The following is an 18,028-nucleotide window of genomic DNA, read 5'->3' on the forward strand; positions in this document are numbered from 1 at the left end:
AGGGAGCCCGATGCGGGACTCGATCCCAGGACCCTGGGATCATGACCTGAGCCGAAGGCAGATGCTTAACCATCTGAGCCACCCAGGTTCCCCTATACTTGTACTTTTAACATATCTTTATCATTATATTTAAGGTAGCCTTCTTGTAGACAATCTTTGGTTGAGTCTTGTTTTTTAAAATTCCATCTGGCACAATAATTTTTGCATTTAGACCATTTATAAGTAATGTAATTATTGATATAGTTAGATTTAGGTCTACTATATTTTGTTAATTTGTTTTCTCTTTGCCCTTCTGTTTATTTTCCCTCTGTTCCTCTCCTTTCTTGTCTTCTTTTGGAGTATTTGAATATTTTTAGTATCCCATTTTAACATATCTATCAGCTTTTTTGGTTCTCTTTATTACTTTTTTAGTAGTTGCTTCAGGGATTACAACACACATATCCAACCTTTCATTGTCTACTTGGAGTTAATATCTGACTTCAGTAAAATGTTGAAGCCTTCCTGGCATATAGGTCCCTTTGCCCAACCTCCTTTATAATTATCCTATGTAGGACAGTTACATACATTGAAAACCCCTTTCAACAGTCATACACATTTAAAGAACTGAAGAGGAGGAAAGTAGCCTATGCATTTACCAAAATAATTAACCATTACTTGTGCTCTCCCTTCATCCCTGAAATTCCAAGTTCCCCTCTGATACCATTTCCCATCAGCTGGAAAAACTCCCTTAACCATTTCTTCTATAGCAGATTTTCTGGCAACAAACTCTCTTAGAGGATTTCTTTATTCATGAGAATGTCTTTATTTTGCTTCACTTCCTGGAGGACATTTCTGCTGGATATAGAATTAAGTGTTGAAAGTTCTTTTCTTTCAATACTTGAAGATGTTGCCACTGTCTTCTGACCACCATGGGTTTCTGAGGGGAAATCTACAGTCACTCACAATCTACGTGTAATGTGCCATTTTTTTCAGCAGTTTGATTTTTTTATTTATCTCATTTATCTTTGATTTTCAGCAGTTTGATTACTATATGTGTGGGCATGGTTTTCTTTAACTTTTTTCCTTTTGGGGGTTCATGGAGCTTCTTGAATCTTCAAATGTATGTGTTTTGCCAAACTGGGGAAGTTTTCATCCATTATTCCTTGAGTATACTTTTCTGCACCAATCTCACTCTTCTTATTGATACCCCAATGACACAAATATTTTATCTTTCGATATTGTCACACAGATTGATGATGCTCATTTTTAAAAATTTAATATTTTATTAATATTTACATTTATTTAATATCTGTTCTTCAACTTGGATGCTTTCTCTTGCTCTGTGTTCAAGTTCACTGACTTTCCTCTGTCGTCATTATTCTGCTATTGAATCCAGGGAATTTTTTATTTCAGATATTGTGTTTTTTATTTCTAAAACTTTCATTCTTAAAAAAAATAGTTTCTGTTTCTTTGTTCAGAATGTCTAGCTTTCCGTTCATTTAAAGAGGGTTTACTTTTATGTCATGGAGCATGGCTATAATGGTGGATTTCAAGTCTGTCTGATAATTCTAACCCCTGAGTCATCTACAGGCTGACATCTATTATGTTTTCCCTTGAGACTGGATCAAATTTTCCTCATTCTTTGTATATCAAGCCATTTTGGATTGTATTCTGGACACTTTGATAGTAGGTTCTGAGACTCTGGATCCTGTTAAAATCCTCTGGAAAATGGATTTTTGTTTATTTTCTTTTAGCAGGCAACCCCACCCGCCCCCGGTTAGATTCAGACCACATTTTATGACTTGCCTTCTGTGAGTGGTGGTTCCCATGTCCATTCAGTTTCCAAAACTGTTTGGGTCTGCCCCACTCATGTGCCACTCAGGGTGGTATTTATGTTGTAGTTTGACTTCAACAAAGCCTTGGCTGTGTGTCTTTGGGTCTGTTTTACAGTATAATTTGTGGTGGAGGTCATGGTTTGTGCTAGGTTGTACAAAGAAGTGGGGGATCCTCCTCTCCACATCTCTCCTTTTCAGGGTTTCCCCTACAATCTCCAGCTCCCACAGGTCTTTCTTCATTGCTCCTCTGGCTAGAAAGATGGGTTTTCTCTTGGGGATTTGGTGTTTGCATCACCCTACACAGTCAATACAGCTCTGAGGGAGGACAGCCTGGGTCAGGGCCAAGAGAAAAAAAAAGAGAACACAAAACAAAAACAGATATTTTCCCTGTGTTCTTGAGCTCACTGGGTCCCTTTTCCTGGTTCTCTGGCTAAATAGAGGGAATTTCTCTTGGGGTTTTTGTTTTCTTCATTCATTGCACAGTTTCGTGACTCAGGCTACCCTAGGGACAAAGCCAACAGATAAAGGAGGTTTAAAAAAAAAGACAAAACAGGAAAATGCCATCTTTATGGATAATTCTTAAAGTTTTAAATTTCTTCCCCAACTGTCTGCTGTTGTTTACTTTTCAGAATCCTTGGGAAGTTTTTTTGAAATCTGCCCAGGTTTTTCGTTGTAATCAATGGAAGAAATGGGCTGTGGTAGGCTTACACTGTGGTGGCCAGCACTAAAAGTCAGGTTACTGTTTTCCAAGCTTTTTCACAAATACGTTTATTTGTCAAATATTTCTCAGCATCCACTCTGTGCGGGGCACTGTGCTAGGTGCCAGGTTTATAACCAAGAATTAGACAGACACTGTGTTGACGACCTAGCAGAGAAGAATCAGAAGAAGCTACAGCATTTCCTTTACGGGGACCTAAGGAAGGCTTCCTTGAGGTGGTGATGTTTAAGCTGAGAATGGAAGGAGCAGTATGAGTGTGAGCTGAGATGGGTAAGAGTCTTCCCAGCAAAGAATAGCACACCTGCAGGCCTTGACGCAGACAGGAGGTGGCACATTCCAGGAACTGAAAAGAGGTCTGAGTGGATATAGAGTTAGAGGGGTGTGGCAGGAGATGGGGGTGAGGTCAGGAAGGCAGGTCATGTGGGTCTTTACAGGCCATGTTAGAGATTTTTAACTAGTTCCCTTGGAAAAATGAGAAGCAAAACATACCCATAATTCTGATACATTTGGAATAGGATCCCATTTTACACATGGGGAAAATATGACTCAGAAAGGTAGGCTGGGGCATAGTATTTTACAGATAAAGCAAGAAGACCCAGGGAGGGGATTTATGTGAGTGACAGAAGGAATAAATAGCAGAAAAAGAACTTGTAACCAAATATTGAAGTGACCCTGGCTGGTCACTGCTCTTTCTTCCACTCCCATCTGTTCCAGATATCTCAATGTAACCTTCATGAACACCAACAGCTTGGTTGCATAGCATCTCTTTCTTCATCTGTTTCTCTTTGCAGAACAGGGGAGCATGAGGTGGGTGAGTGCATGTGTGCACACATGTGTGAATGCATGTGTTTGTGTGTCCACAACACTGCTAACACCGACTATTGCCTGCAGTTCATCCAGCAACGTGACCCACCAGTTCAGAGCCCCTGGGGAATTCACTGTGTTTGCTGAGTGCACAACCACTGAGTGGCATGTGATGGCTCAGAAGCACGTGACCATCCGAGACAAGATGGAGAGGCTCCATGTGACCGGGTGCTCCAGCCTGTCCAAGTCAGGAGCCAGCCCTCTCTGCCGCACTGTCTCTGGGGACCTGCTGTGGATTCAGGTGGTACTTGATGGAGGTGAGTCTACAGAAATGATCAAGGTCAAGGCGACCTTGATTTTCCCCAAATCTATCCACCCAACTCCCAGGCTTTAGTGAATACTAACAGCACTCATATATTGAGTCAGTTTTTTAGCTCAATAGCACCTAGTATGTGCCCGGAACTGGTCTAAGTGCTTTACGTGTACTAGCCCACCCAGTACGTACTACTATTATCTCCATTTTACATATGAAGAAATGCAGGGAAGGTTCAGAAATTGGCTCAAAGTCACAAGCCCAGTAAGCTAGTGAAGCTCTCAGCCTTCCGAATGTCCTTTTGTGCATGCCCACGGTCTCATCAGAAGAACTGAATTTCCAAGTCACTCCTTGTTGGGGAACTTGCATAGGACCGGGAGAGCTACCAGCTGGGCCAGAGGTCATCTCAGCGTGGCCAGCACTGACCAGCTTGGCACAGTGATGCTGCCGCCAATCAGGACTGCTATTTGGTGACATATACTGCTACACCCACAGCAGCTGCTATGGCTGGTGTCTGCTCTGATTGGCCAGTTTCTTTTCTGATTGGTCACAGAGGCCATTCTTGTTGGTCATCATGTCCATTTTGATTAGGCAAGGTATCCCTTCTGATCAGTCAAAGCATCTATTCTGATTGGTCACAGTGTCCATTATGATTTATCAGAACACCCATCCTATTTGGCCAGGAGGGACCCACGCAGTTTCAGTTGTTGAATACTCTGAATATCATCCCTTTTCTCAATAGAGACCCTACCAACTATGACCCATCCTCACCAAAGGCAGCATCTTTCCTTCAGGCACAGGTCCAATTTGAGATCTGGACAGAAGCCTGTTGAGGTAAACTGTGTGCTGCAGAGCTGCAGAGGGGAGGACATGACTCAGTCAGACCTCGCAGCTCCTGGAGCCTCACTCAGCAGTGACTTAACGGAGCCACCGTGGGTCCTTAAACATGGTACTCGGGGCTCCTCTCTGTTCCAGTGTGCTTGTTGGCTGAAGATGGTGGCTTTGTGCACCTGGGAAACCCAAAATAATCCATTTATTTTTTCATTCTACAAATATAATTAAGTGCCTGCTCTTCGCCAAGTGTGGGGAGAGGGAGCAGTAAACATAAAAGTCAGAGGGCTAACATTACTCTTGGCAGCATTAGCTGCATCATCATTGTTCAAACAAGAAATATATTTGCTTGGTTTCTATTGGAAAGAATCCTAATTTGGTGGTTTAAATCAGATTTTTAAGAGTCAACCACAGTATTCAGCATCCATTTAGGATAGCCAGCACCAACCTGCAAGGGAGCACCTCTTAATGTGGACAGGCTGAGTGCTCCTGTAGAGCAGGGTTCCAGGCAGTCTGCCATGGAGGTGGAAGGAAACAGCTTCACCTGCTCCTGCCTAGAACAAGACTGGAGGCTAATTGTCATGCATAAAAATGAGCCATGCCTCGGGAGATGCTCCCTTTTTAGCCTTCCTCCCTCCAAGGCCAAACCTGTCAACAAAATGTTCTCAAATCTTTATTACAAACCTTTAAGTTTATGGGTAACACATGCATAGTATAAATTAGAATGTGCAGATGAGCCGAGAGGACCCAAAAAGAAAAATCATTCATGTGTCCATTACTCAGAAATAATCACAGTTAATACTTGGGGTTGGGACTTATCCTTTCATATGTCTTTACGGCTATATCATGCCCCTAGCTCTATCCAGAATCTGACCTCAGAGCTTGAGTCTTAACTAACTCGGTACAATCTACAGCATGGTTGTTGCCAACATTGTTAAATATTTCTTACCCCACATAGGAACTGGGGTGACTTACACTGCACTGTTTGGTAACATAACCCTGGCTGAGTTCACCACACCGAGGGGCCTGCTACCCTACAATCTGACCCTGGACAGAGCAGCTCAGCAGAGGATGGGCCCCGGGATGCACCACCTGGAGATCCGAGCCACCAGCAACACTACCACCTCTGCACCCTCTAGAAACATCACAGTCCACTTCATGGAACTTCTGTCAGGGCTACAGGCCTCCTGGGGTTCTGACCACTTGGAGCTTGGACAAGACCTACTGGTCAACATCTCAGTGGCTCATGGCATCCCAGAGGGGCTGACCTTTGAAGTGGCAGGACTCAATGCAAACTTCAGCCATCAAGAAGAAAGCCTCAAGGGGCCATTTGGGATTTACCATGTGGCAGTTCCTCTTGAAGGTACTTGGGGTTGGTGGGCCCCCTTCCAAACTTCCCTCCTCTTTCCTTCCCAACTTGGGTATCCAGCATTCCGCCAGCCAGTTTTGGTGTGTCCTGGTCACAAACCTGGTTCACAGCATCCAGCCTAGGTCACAAAATAAGGAAGAGACATATTATCTGCCCTCATAGAGCTCAGAGTCACAGGGGTTCTCAATTCTGGCACTTCTGACATTTGGGAATGGATCATACTTTCTTGTGGGGACTGTCCTGCACATTGTAGGATGTTTAGCGGTATCCCTGGCTTCTATCCACTAGATGCCAGTAGCACCAGGCCCCTAAGTCATGACAACCAAAAATGCCTCCAGACATTGCCAACTGTCCCCTGGACAGCAAAATCTCCCCCACTGAGAACCACTGAAGGATAACTGGAGTATTCCAATTTTTCCATCATTTCTAGAGGAGAGTGTGGTTCAGGAAACTAGTCCATGCCCTTGGGGGAGAGAGACAGGTAAAAACAAGGGTGGGAGAGGGAGGGAGAAGAGAGGAAGTGTCACGATGGGGGCTGGAACAGAGACAGGGTGACAGACTGGCTGGCACCACCAGGGGAGGTGACCACAGCTGACATTTGCATTTAATCTGGAGAGAACAGACAGTCCTTCAGGGCAGTGCGGTGAGGTCAGCAGGCAGGAATGTGATGAGGGTCACAGAGTCTCCAGCCCACCAGAACTCTGTACCCTGGGTCCCTGGCCCTGGGTCTCAGAGGTATGTAATAAAGAGGGGAACACTATGCAGGTATGGGGCTACCATGCCCTCAGCTGCAGAGCTGGCAAAAGAAATAGCAGGTTAAATGACAGATTTGAGAAGAAAAACACTGGAATTTTGCCAGGTATCAGAGGTCCAGCTTGAAACAGAGAATCCAGAATGAAATAAAATGACAATGGAAAATAAGCACAATATGTAGGCTATAATTCAAATGCAAATTAATTTTTGTCTTCTATAAAAGTTGCCTGGCAGGGCATGATAGATAAAATCTCTGCAGGCCCTGTGAGGTTTTAGCTCACTCTTAGATGATAAGTAGTCTTCTCCCCTCAAGAAAAACAGATTTGGATGACTCTAGGGATGAAGGAGGTGAGGAGGAAGGAGACAGAACCAGATAGGACAGGAAGGCCCTCACTTGGTGGCGCTGGCCCAGTCTTTGCTTTCAGGGCCCAGCAGATGTTTGCAGCTACCTCTTGTGGGAGCTTCTATGGGCTTTTGAGGCCCCTGTTGTGTCCCTCAGCTCCCAGGATGGGCGTGATGCCTCTCCCTCAGCTGGCCACATCTGCCCAGCTGCTGCTTCTTCTGGATCACCAACAAGGTCACTCCTTGTTCTCATTGTTGCTACCCTTTCCAGCACACCCTATCCCCAAGACAAGCACCTGGTCTGTAGAAAATTCTCACCTTTTCCTTGGACTGCTACCAGCGACTGCTGGTGTTTCCAAAGGCAGGAATGCAGACCTTTCCTCCCTCCCTCTCTCCCTCTCACTCCACCCCCTGTCATAGACCATCCTTCAAGGGCATAAGTAAGGAACCCTTCCATGGGGGTACTCAACTGCAAAGAGCACATATCCACCTTTCCAAGGGTCCCCTCTGATGAGTTTCCCTCTAGACTTGCGAAGGTAGCACCCACCACTCTTCCCCATGAGGGAGGAGGAAAAGGGATACACAATTACCCCAAATAAGTCTTACAAATCCTTCTCTCCCTTTTCTACCCCTCAATCTTTTAAAAGTCCTGTCATGTCTTTCCTTCTGCTGGAATCTCCTCTCTAATCTGACTAATGAGCACTACTCGTCCTTTGAACTTTAGCTTTAGCCCCACCATGAACCATTATCCATGAAGTGACCCCCTGCTCTGTGTCCACAATGCCCCCATGCCAATTTCTACCATGGTTTGGCACTTGGTCTCCTGCACGTCTACTAGACTATAAGGACCTTGAAGACAAAGACCACATTTCATTCATCTCTGTGTCCCCAGAGCCTTGCACCATACCTGGTATACAAGAGGGGTTCATTAAATGCTCAGAGGATGAAAGATTCAAATGCTGCTGTCAGTGGACCTGAGAAGCACATGGTGGGAGAGCTGTGTCAGCATAAGTTACACAATTCATTGCAACACCCATAATTCTCTACTCTTTGCATTGTAGGCACCTTTCTGGTCACTGTGACGGTGAGGAATGCCTTCTCAAACTTAAGTTTGGAAGTCGGAAGCATCGCTGTCACAGGCAAGGAATTTATTTTTTTTTAATTTTTTATTGTTATGTTAATCACCATACATTACATCATTAGTTCTTGATGCAGTGTTCCATGATTCATTGTTTGTGCATAACACCCAGTGCTCCACGCAGAACGTGCCCTCCTTAATACCCATCACCAGGCTAACCCATCCCCCTACCCCCCTCCCCTCTAGAACCCTCAGTTTGTTTTTCAGAGTCCATCGTCTCTCATGGTTCGTCTCCCCCTCCGACTTACTCCCCTTCATTCTTCCCCTCCTGCTATCTTCTTCTTCTTCTTTTTTCTTAACATATGTTGCATTATTTGTTTCAGAGGTACAGATCTGTGATTCAACAGTCTTGCACAATTCACAGCGCTCACCATAGCACATACCCTACCCAATGTCTATCAACCAGCCACCCCATCCCTCCCACCCCCCACCACTCAGCAACACTCAGTTTGTTTCCTGAGATTAAGAATTCCTCATATCAGTGAGGTCATATGATACATGTCTTTCTCTGATTGACTTATTTCACTCAGCATAACACCCTCCAGTTCCATCCACGTCGTTGCAAATGGCAAGATCTCATTCCTTTTGATGGCTGCATAATATGCCATTGTGTATATATACCACATCTTCTTTATCCATCCATCTGTCGATGGACATCTTGGCTCTTTCCACAGTTTGGCTATGGTGGACATTGCTGCTATAAACATCGGGGTGCATGTAACCCTTCGGATCCCTACATTTGTATCTTTGGGGTAAATACCCAGTAGTGCAATTGCTGGATTGTACGGTAGCTCTATTTTCAACTGTTTGAGGAACCTCCATACTGTTTTCCAGAGTGGCTGCACCAGCTTGCATTCCCACCAACAGTGTAGGAGGGTTCCCCTTTCTCTACATCCCCGCCAACAGTCATTTCCTGACTTGTTAATTTTAGCCATTCTGACGGGTGTGAGGTGGTATCTCATTGAGGTTTTGATGTGGATTTCCCTGATGCCGAGCGATGTTGAGCACTTTTTCATGTGTCTGTTGGCCATTTGGATGTCTTCTTTGGAAAAATGTCTGTTCATGTCTGCTGCCCATTTCTTGATTGGATTATTTGTTCTTTGGGTGTTGAGTTTGATAAGTTCTTTATAGATTTTGGATACTAGCCCTTTATCTGATATGTCATTTGCAAATATTTTCTCCCATTCTGTCGGTTGTCTTTTGGTTTTGTGGACTGTTTCTTTTGCTGTGCAAAAGCTTTTTATCTTGATGAAATCCCAATAGTTCATTTTTGCCCTTGCTTCCCTTGCTTTTGGAGATGTTTCTAGGAAGAAGTTGCTGCGGCTGAGGTCGAAGAGGTTCCTGCCTGTGTTCTCCTTTAGGATTTTAATGGACTCCTGTCTCACGTTTAGGTCTTTCAACCATCTGGAGTCTATTTTTGTGTGTGGTGTAAGGAAATGGTCCAGTTTCATTCTTCTGCATGTGGCTGTCCAATTTTCCCAACACCATTTGTGGAAGAGACTGTCTTTTTTCCATTGGACATTCTTTCCTGCTTTGTCAAAGATGAGTTGACCATAGAGTTGAGGGTCCATTTCTGGGCTCTTGATTCTGTTCCATTGATCTATGTGTCTGTTTTTGTGCCAGTCCCATACTGTCTTGATGATGACAGCTTTGTAATAGAGCTGGAAGTCCGGAATTGTGATGCCGCCAGCTTTGCTTTTCTTTTTCAATATTCCTCTGGCTATTCGGGGTCTCTTCTGGTTCCATACAAATTTTAGGATTATTTGTTCCATTTCTTTGAAAAAAGTGGATGGTATTTTGATGGGGATTGCATTGAATGTGTAGATTGCTCTAGGTAGCATTGACATCTTCACAATGTTTGTTCTTCCAATCCATGAGCATGGAACGTTTTTCCATTTCTTTGTGTCTTCTTCAATTTCTTTCATGAGTATTTTATAGTTTTCTGAGTACAGATCCTTTGCCTCTTTGGTTAAACTTATTCCTAGGTATCTTATGGTTTTGGGTGCAATTGTAAATGGGATCGACTCCTTGATTTGTCTCTCTTCTGTCTTGTTGTTGGTGTATAGGAATGCCACTGATTTCTGTGCATTGATTTTATATCCTGCTACTTGACTGAATTCCTGTATGAGTTCTAGCAGTTTTGGGGTGGAGTCTTTTGGGTTTTCCACATACAGTATCATATCATCTGCAAAGAGTGAGAGTTTGACTTCCTCTTTGCCGATTTGGATGCCTTTGATTTCTTTTTGTTGTCTGATTGCTGTGGCTAGGACTTCTAATACTATGTTGAATAGCAGTGGTGAGAGTGGACATCCCTGACAGGCAAGGAATTTCTGCAAGGGAGTATAGAACTCATGACCAGGAGTCTGGGGCATTGTATTTGCTTGGGATCCAGTGAGGAACTCTTCAAAACAAAGCTCTGAATATTTACCTTGCTCTACAGATGTTAAGGGGCAGTGATATATGCAGTAAAACATCCAACCATTGTTACAGAATTCTAAAATATCACAGTTTGTATTCGTTATGTTGCTTTAAGCTCCAAGCAACACAAAGCCCAACCAAGGTGGCTTTAGGTTCAAGGCTTTATTATCCCACATACTAAGAAGTTAGGAGGTAAGTAGTTCCAGGGTTGGTTCAGTGGCTCAGTGTCACCAGCAAGGATCCAGGCTCACTCTGTTGTCCTGTTCTGCCATCCTCAGAGCTTCTGCTTTGTCCTTAGGCTTGTGTCTCATCAACACAGCTGCTGCAGTTCCAGACATCACATATCAGCCCAGCATTATCCAGCAGCTGCACAACCCCGCTTCCCTCTCTGTAGCTCTTGTTACTAGGGGGGACGTTTTTCCCCTTGTCCCCAGCAATCTTCCCCTCAGATACCATCAGCTGGGGTCATGTACCCCAGCTGTAAGGGATGCTAGGAAGCAGGTATCCAGCACCTCCAGCTTTGTGGGAGAAGGTGGATTCTAGCAACCAGGAAGAAGGGTGGAGTACTGGCTGCTGGGTAGGCAACCAACAGTAACAGTCACAGAGCTGAAAGTTCATCGCAAATGTCTTTGCCAGGACTCTTTGAGTAGCAAGGGACAGAAAAGCAGTTCAGACTGGCTCAAGTCAAAGGGAAATTCTATCAACTCAGGAAAGGAAAAGTCCAGGGTTTAGGCACAGCTGGATCAATCACTCAATGTCATCAGAAGTCTATCTCTCCCCATCTCTTGGTTCTACTTAGGCTTCATTCTGATTCCCTCTTCCCAAGCAGTAGCAGGATGGCCCCAGGCCTCAATCTTTAACCCTAGAGAAGGAGCGCCTCTTTGTGGATATCTCCAGAAGTCTTGAGGTTGCCTCTACTGGTCCAAGCTTGGTTCATGTTCCCTCCAGGAGCCAGTGCCGAGGCCAGCGGAAAGTGGTATTCAGTTTGGGCAGACCAGAATCACATGTCCACCTGGAACATGATGCAGGCAGGGCCAACTTTCCCAAACCAAGGACTGAGAGTGGGGAAAGGATGGTTCCTCAGGGAAAATGAAAAAAAACCATAAGATGTCTTCGCTACTGTCCACAGCCCTCCTTTTCCACATATGGAATTTGAGGCCCAGAGAGCTTAAATGACTTTCTAGAAGTCTCTAGAAGTCTCTCTAGAAGTCACTCAGCTAATTCATGGCAGGATCAGAGGCAGCAACTATTTTTCTTGATTTCTTCATTCAGGGTTACTGGACCATCTTCCTTCTTAAGATTTAGAAGGGCCTCTATGTCTGGCATCTTAGCTTTGCTTTGTATAATTTTATAGCCCTTTAAAGTTAGAGTTCTCTGAATGAGAATTCACTGGGAGAGAATTTTTTAAAGATTGGTGGTAGATCTTTTTTTTTTTAAAGATTTTATTTATTTATTCATGAGAGACAGAGAGAGAGAGAGAGAGAGAGAGAAGCAGAGGGAGAAGCAGGCTCCCCGCTGAGCAGGGAGCCCGATGCAGGACTCGATCCCAGGACCCTGGGATCATGACCTGAGCCGAAGGCAGACGCTTAACCATCTGAGCCACCCAGGTGCCCGATTGGTGGTAGATCTTAAAATAACTAGGTCACTGGGGCCTAGAGACTCACATGGATCTACCAGTGCAGATAAAACACATTCCTATCTTAATCACTACACTTTAGTTAGACATTAACATATTCACAGTTCAGTATTTTCAGAGCATATCCACTGCATGTACACTTTCCATTTTTTTCACTTGATATACTAATACTCTTTACGGATATATATATAGATATAGATTACAAAGCAATGGTACAGAATCACAGCATTCAGCCCTCCTGGAGCCTTGAGAAATGGGGATTGCCTTTCTATAACAAACAGGTCAGGAACCTAAGAGTCAGAAAGAATAACTAAACTTCAAAGGTTCACATAGCCAGTAAGAGGCCAATAGAAGGACCCAGAAATGCACCATGGTGTGCTGAAGCTGGCTCCTAGCAGCTTGTCAGAGCTCGTTCTGTCCATCTCTTGCTCTACATTCACTGAGGTCAGCTTGGTAGCTTGAAATCTGCCTTAGTGGGAATAGTGACACCACAGAAAGTAGCAACACTACAAATCAGAGTTCCCCACTTCCTCCCTCAACTGGTAGTTAAACATTAACAGCATACAGCCACATGTCTGTCTCCAAATCTTGTGTGTTATCTGCATTGGCAAGTGCCTGCCTTTCTTAACAACAAAAGAGGTGTCTTTAGTCCAATGGTGGACATGATGGTTTGGGTTTTTACCCATTTCTATGGTCTGAGTGTTTGCTAAATTTCCCTAACCCATTTCCAAGACAGGTGGATCCCCTAGGGCATCTTGAGCATACCCTGAAGGACCACGGGTTTTATTCTCAGGCCATGGGAGACCACTAGGGGTTGAGTTCTGCCATGTAGCCTCCTGTTACACCAGGCTAAGCCCTCTAGGCCTAGCCATTTATTAGGTCCTACCAGAACTTACTCCAGGAGCACACCTTATACGTGTCGATCTCTCCTCCTAGAACCCACAGGCTCACTTCTTCATGGTATGCTCCAGGACCTTCAAAGGGCCCTTTGGCAACCTTATAAACACTATCAAAGTCTGATGCCTGTTCCCATTGTGTTTATAGCTCCTTCCAGTCTACAAGAACCATCTGGAACAAATGCCAAGGAAAAGAATGTGAGTATTTGTTTTTTAAACACTTAACCTCACAAGAAAAAGATGTCTAAGCACTCTGCTTTAGTTTTGAATTTGGGTCTATTGGTGCTAATAGCCAGAATACTAGGAAGCACAGAGGTTTCTTCCATTTGAAAAGAGATCCAGAAGGAATGAAATGAAACCAAGCATGTTCTCCAACCAGAACAGTGTTATATTACAATTCAGTAATAAGATATTTGGGATATGTATATACCTTTTAGACATCTTGGAAATTAAACAGCACACTTGAAAAAAAATCAACAGGTCAAAGAAAAAATTCACAAGGAAAATTTAAAAATATTTCTGAGTGATGATAGTACAACCTATCCAAATTTGTGGGATGCAGCTAAAGCAGTGTTCAGAAGGAAATTTATAGCTGTTAATGCTTAACTTAGAAAACAGGTCCAGGTTCCTTTGTTTTTACAGCAAGACTGAGTCCTCAGCTCCTTGCTGTTGACATTGCCCATGCATGCACTTGTTCAGTAACAAAGACTGTGCATCTACAATGTCCAAGGCTTGGTGTTAGGGACTATGGATACAAAGGTGAATAAACAGCGCCTTCCTGGAGCCTAGTGGGTGAAACTACCGAACAAATTAGCGTCGCGTTAGGAGTTGTGATAAATGTCTAACTAGAAGCAACAGGGTACAATGACAGCAACCAAACAGGGTGGCCTAGCAAATGCGATCAGATGAGGCCTCTTGGAAGGTGATATTCAGGTGACATTCAAGCGGGAACCTGAAGCTAAGACAGTCAGTCATGCTGGAAAGCAGAATAAGAGCTTCAGAGATATGAAGGCCCTGGGGCTAAAAGTTAGCCTTAGGCCTATGGTGGGGGGACTATGTAGGAGATTACAGAGAGATGGACAGAGACCAGATCATATGAGGTCTTGGGTACCAAGACAGGGGTTTGGGTTTTATTCTCAGGCCATGGGAGACCACTAGGGGTTGAGTTCTGCCATGTAGCCTCCTGTTACACCAGGCTAAGCCCTCTAGGCCTAGCCGTTTATTAGGTCCTACCAGAACTTACTCCAGGAGCACACCTTATACCTGCAGATCTCTCCTCCTAGAACCCACAGGCTCACTCCTTCACAATAACTCTGTGGTCCTGTCCTCTGGGGAAGCTTGCCCTGACACCAGCTATCCACTTTGCAGAGGTCACAGCTCTGTGCCTTCCTCTGCACCAGACACAATAGAAAGCATGTCAGTAGCTTCTCTCATTTAATCCACAGCAACCCAGGAATCGAATGTTATCAAACCTTCATAGGAACAGATGTTCTCAATCTACTGCTTCCCTTTTACACATTCTCATAATCCTCTGGGCCCCTATCTCTATAGCAGTTAGCACTCTGTGTTTTAATGGCCTGTTTTCTTGTCTGTATTCCCTCCCAAACTTAAGGGCAAGGCCCAGGTCTCTATTCCCGTATCTCTGGGCATCAAGCACGGGCCCTGTCCCAGAGCAGGCTCTGTTAACAGTTAGATGCACGGTGGACCCTTAGCACTGAGCCCACATTCAGACTAAAGTTACTTACCCTGTGATTCATCCCCAGAGGGCAGCCAGGTGGATCATACAGGGTCTGTTTCCATTCTACGTCCTATGCTGTGGCTACCCTTGGCATAGATTGCTGTGGGTGGGAGGTGGGATACCAAGTGGAGGTGGAGGGGTTATCTCACCAACTAGTTGCTTTTTCTGCAGAGAGAGAAAGGGAATGTGCGGGTGTATGTGGAACCTGGTCAGTATGTGGGTCCTTTCACGACTGTGACTCTGGGCTGGCCAGACAGTGACAAGGATTTACGCTTCCAGTGGTCATGTGGTAGGTGGCTGCAGAGCTCTGGAACTGTCCTAGCTCACCACACAGTAATGGATAGAGGTCAGGTTTGCTGTTTTTTAGCCTTCACACAGGCATTACTTATGCCTGCCATTTTGTGCACCTTGCATGTGCCAGAGATTGAGAATTCCATGGAAATGGGAGGCTGGGGGAAAGCAGTGGCAAACCAAGGCAGAGGTAGCCCTGAAGGCAGGCAACAAGGAGATGCATTATCTGTAAAGAATCTGAGAAAAGTAATTGATCCTAAAAGTCAATCTGCTTTATTTTCACCACAAACAACTTCAGTGATAAAATAAAAAAAACCTCCACCCGCTGAGTGGATCCCTCCTTTCACTTCCTCGTGCTTGATATGTCACTGGGAAGAGAGTCTGGAAGTGAGGAGGCATTTTCAGACAAACCAAGAGAGTAGCTAGCACCAGTACCCATTATTTAGAAACGGTTGTCCTCCTTTCTGTAGGGATATATCCTAGCTAGGCAGACATTCTTTTGGAAATGAATGCCATCTCTAATGTACAAATTATTTTTATTAGTGATTTTTTCTTTGAACAATATATCCTGCATATTTTAATGTCATGATATCTTCTCCATCTTGATTTCATAATAAGTACATAGCCTGTTTAGTTGATGTATGATCGTTTATTTACTGGTGCCCTATTTTTGGACATTTAGGTTGTTTTGAATTATTTGCCCTTATAAACAATGTTGTAATGAACATCCTTGTAGTTCTATCTTTATTTGCCTCTGTGGTAACTTTCATAAATAAGTTTTGAGAAAGTAAATAAATTTCAAGAAATGGAATAGCTGGGTCAAAAGTCATGGAAAATTTGAAGCCTTTCAATATCCCTTGGTAAGTGCTCAGGACATCCTTTTGAATGTTAATTCTCATTATCAGAATTCATAAAGGATGCACGTATAGAGTTTGGGTGGTTGAGTTAATGGCCCAACCCTAGATCATGTGTGCTGTGAGTGGCTACTATACTGGGGGGCAGAGGAAGCAAGGTGACTGATGGATAAACATCGATCAACAGAGATGAAGGGCAAAGGATACAGGGACTTACCCAGCTGGTATCATAAAGCTGGAGATGACATGCAGCCTCTCAGATAGAGATACAGCCCCCCAGGTCCCCAGTGTACCCACAGGGACATACAGCTGAGGACAATCGTTTCCAAGTGGAGTGAGAGTTGCACCAGGGATAAGAAACTGCCCTGGATGCTCTCCCAGGCAGAGTGGTCTATCCTCCTGGCCTCTCTCCTGCTATATGCCTGCCCATTCATTCATCAGTGCCAAGTGCCTGGTACAAACAAAAGAAGCTGACATACCCTGCAGGTCTGCTTGGAGTCAGGGTGAAGCGCCGCTCATTTCCCCAGAAGCATCCTTCCGCAGCACCATTCCTGCACCCTGCAAATGACAGTGTTTTTAAAAACCAAACTCTCTCTTTGGAGCTGCTTTTCCTATCTATATATGACTCTTTTCTTCTAAAAATCCCAAACCAGAAGGGTCCCTGGATGGATAACAGTGTTTGCCCCCCTCTCTCAGGACATTGCTGAGCCCAGCGGAGCTACTGTGTTGAGAGGCAGCTGCTCTGCACAGACCAAAGGGAGCTGGTGCTTCCTCCGTCCTGCCTGCCACCACCCAACTCTGCCATCACCCTGCGCCTGGCCACCTGGAGAGGCAGGGAGCTGGAGAACCGGGAGGAGCAGTGCCTCTATGTGTCCGCCCCCCTGGAACTCAGGCCTCGAGTCAGGTGGGGGCGAGAGAGCAAACTCCTGTGGTGTTGCCACCCCTTCAGCCACCGTTTACTGAAGAGCTAGCTCCAGCTGGCACTGACGTAGGGGCAGGTCTTACAGGGGTGGCCCAAAAGCCCCGGTCATAGTTCTAACAGGTAGTGCTCCCTGGTGGTCAGCAATGATTTGCCCCAACAAATGCAGGGAGATAGTGCACCCCAAAGACAACTTCCCAGACTCGGGACCAGGGAAGGCTTCCCTCAGGAGAGATGTGAAGAAGGAAGAGGAACCAGCTTGGCAGGAAAAGGGGGCTGGAGAGGAAATTGGATGGCAAAGGGAGAGAGCATAGAATAAGCTGGAAGTGAAGGAGACTGATGTGGCTCAAGTATGGAAGGAGAGAGAGGGGCAAGAAGAAACCGGGAGAAAAGGTAGGGCCTGGCTCTGGTGCAACCTTGTGGGTTATGTCACAGACATGATTTGAAGAGTTCTGGAAAGTCACCCAAGAGTTGCAAGCAGGCTGGGGACATGATTATGTCTTACTTCAAAATGCTGTGGTAGCAGGGTGGAGAGCAGGTTGCAGGAGGGCAAGAGAGGGCTCCAGGAGATTGCTTGAGTTCTTGCAGGAGTCAAGGTGAAAGTTCAAGGTAGCCTGGTCTATCAACTGGGTCCCAGCAAGAAGTAGATGTCTCCCTCAAACTGGGAATTGATGAGAGTTGGACAAAGGGTCTATTTACAAATGTGGGCAAACAAAGGGATGACAGTGCAGGACTACAATAGGAAGAAGCCACTCTTCTTAGGACTGCGGAAGGAAGGAGTGGGGGATGGCGTTGCTGGAACCCCCCGGGAGCTGTGGTCTTGGTTAGGGGAGGAACACAGCCACTGCCAACTGTTGCCCACCTGCTAAGGCGCAGTGACAGTGGTGAATAAATACCCACCTCCCTCCCTCACCCTCTGATTCCCAAGCCAATGCCTCCCATTGCCAACCAGAAGCCAGAGGGCATGGGAACTCAGGTGACCCAGTCTATGGAGATTAGTCTCCTAGTGCCCAGAGCCACAAAGAGTTGTTAGAGAATGTCTGGTACACCTGTGCTAGGAAGACATGAAGACAGAAGTAGGAGATTGAGAGCTGCTAAGGAGTTAAAACTGAAAGGTCCTGCGGATGGGCTAGACACACGGCAGATGCCAGAGTGATTTCTCACTGGCTCTAGGGAGGGATTGGGACGCTAGAG

General features: G+C 45.1%; 2 protein-coding genes across 2 annotated transcripts in view; one reads left to right on the forward strand and one right to left on the reverse strand.

The window, feature by feature from the left end:
• Window positions 1-18,028, reverse strand: part of BCO1 (beta-carotene oxygenase 1) — a 136,223-nt gene that overhangs the window by 67,507 nt on the left and 50,688 nt on the right. The window contains 2 exon segments of the mRNA XM_027617413.2: window positions 5,822-5,967; window positions 16,395-16,473. The gene's annotated coding sequence lies outside the window, so the exon portion shown is untranslated.
• Window positions 1-18,028, forward strand: part of PKD1L2 (polycystin 1 like 2) — a 61,706-nt gene that overhangs the window by 16,412 nt on the left and 27,266 nt on the right. The window contains 6 exon segments of the mRNA XM_027617412.2: window positions 3,424-3,653; window positions 5,439-5,843; window positions 8,006-8,083; window positions 13,181-13,230; window positions 14,942-15,059; window positions 16,612-16,819. Of these exon segments, the coding sequence (XP_027473213.2) occupies window positions 3,424-3,653; window positions 5,439-5,843; window positions 8,006-8,083; window positions 13,181-13,230; window positions 14,942-15,059; window positions 16,612-16,819 (1,089 nt within the window).

This window comes from Zalophus californianus, chromosome 17 (assembly GCF_009762305.2).
Source record: "Zalophus californianus isolate mZalCal1 chromosome 17, mZalCal1.pri.v2, whole genome shotgun sequence".
NCBI classification, from domain to species: domain Eukaryota; kingdom Metazoa; phylum Chordata; class Mammalia; order Carnivora; family Otariidae; genus Zalophus; species Zalophus californianus.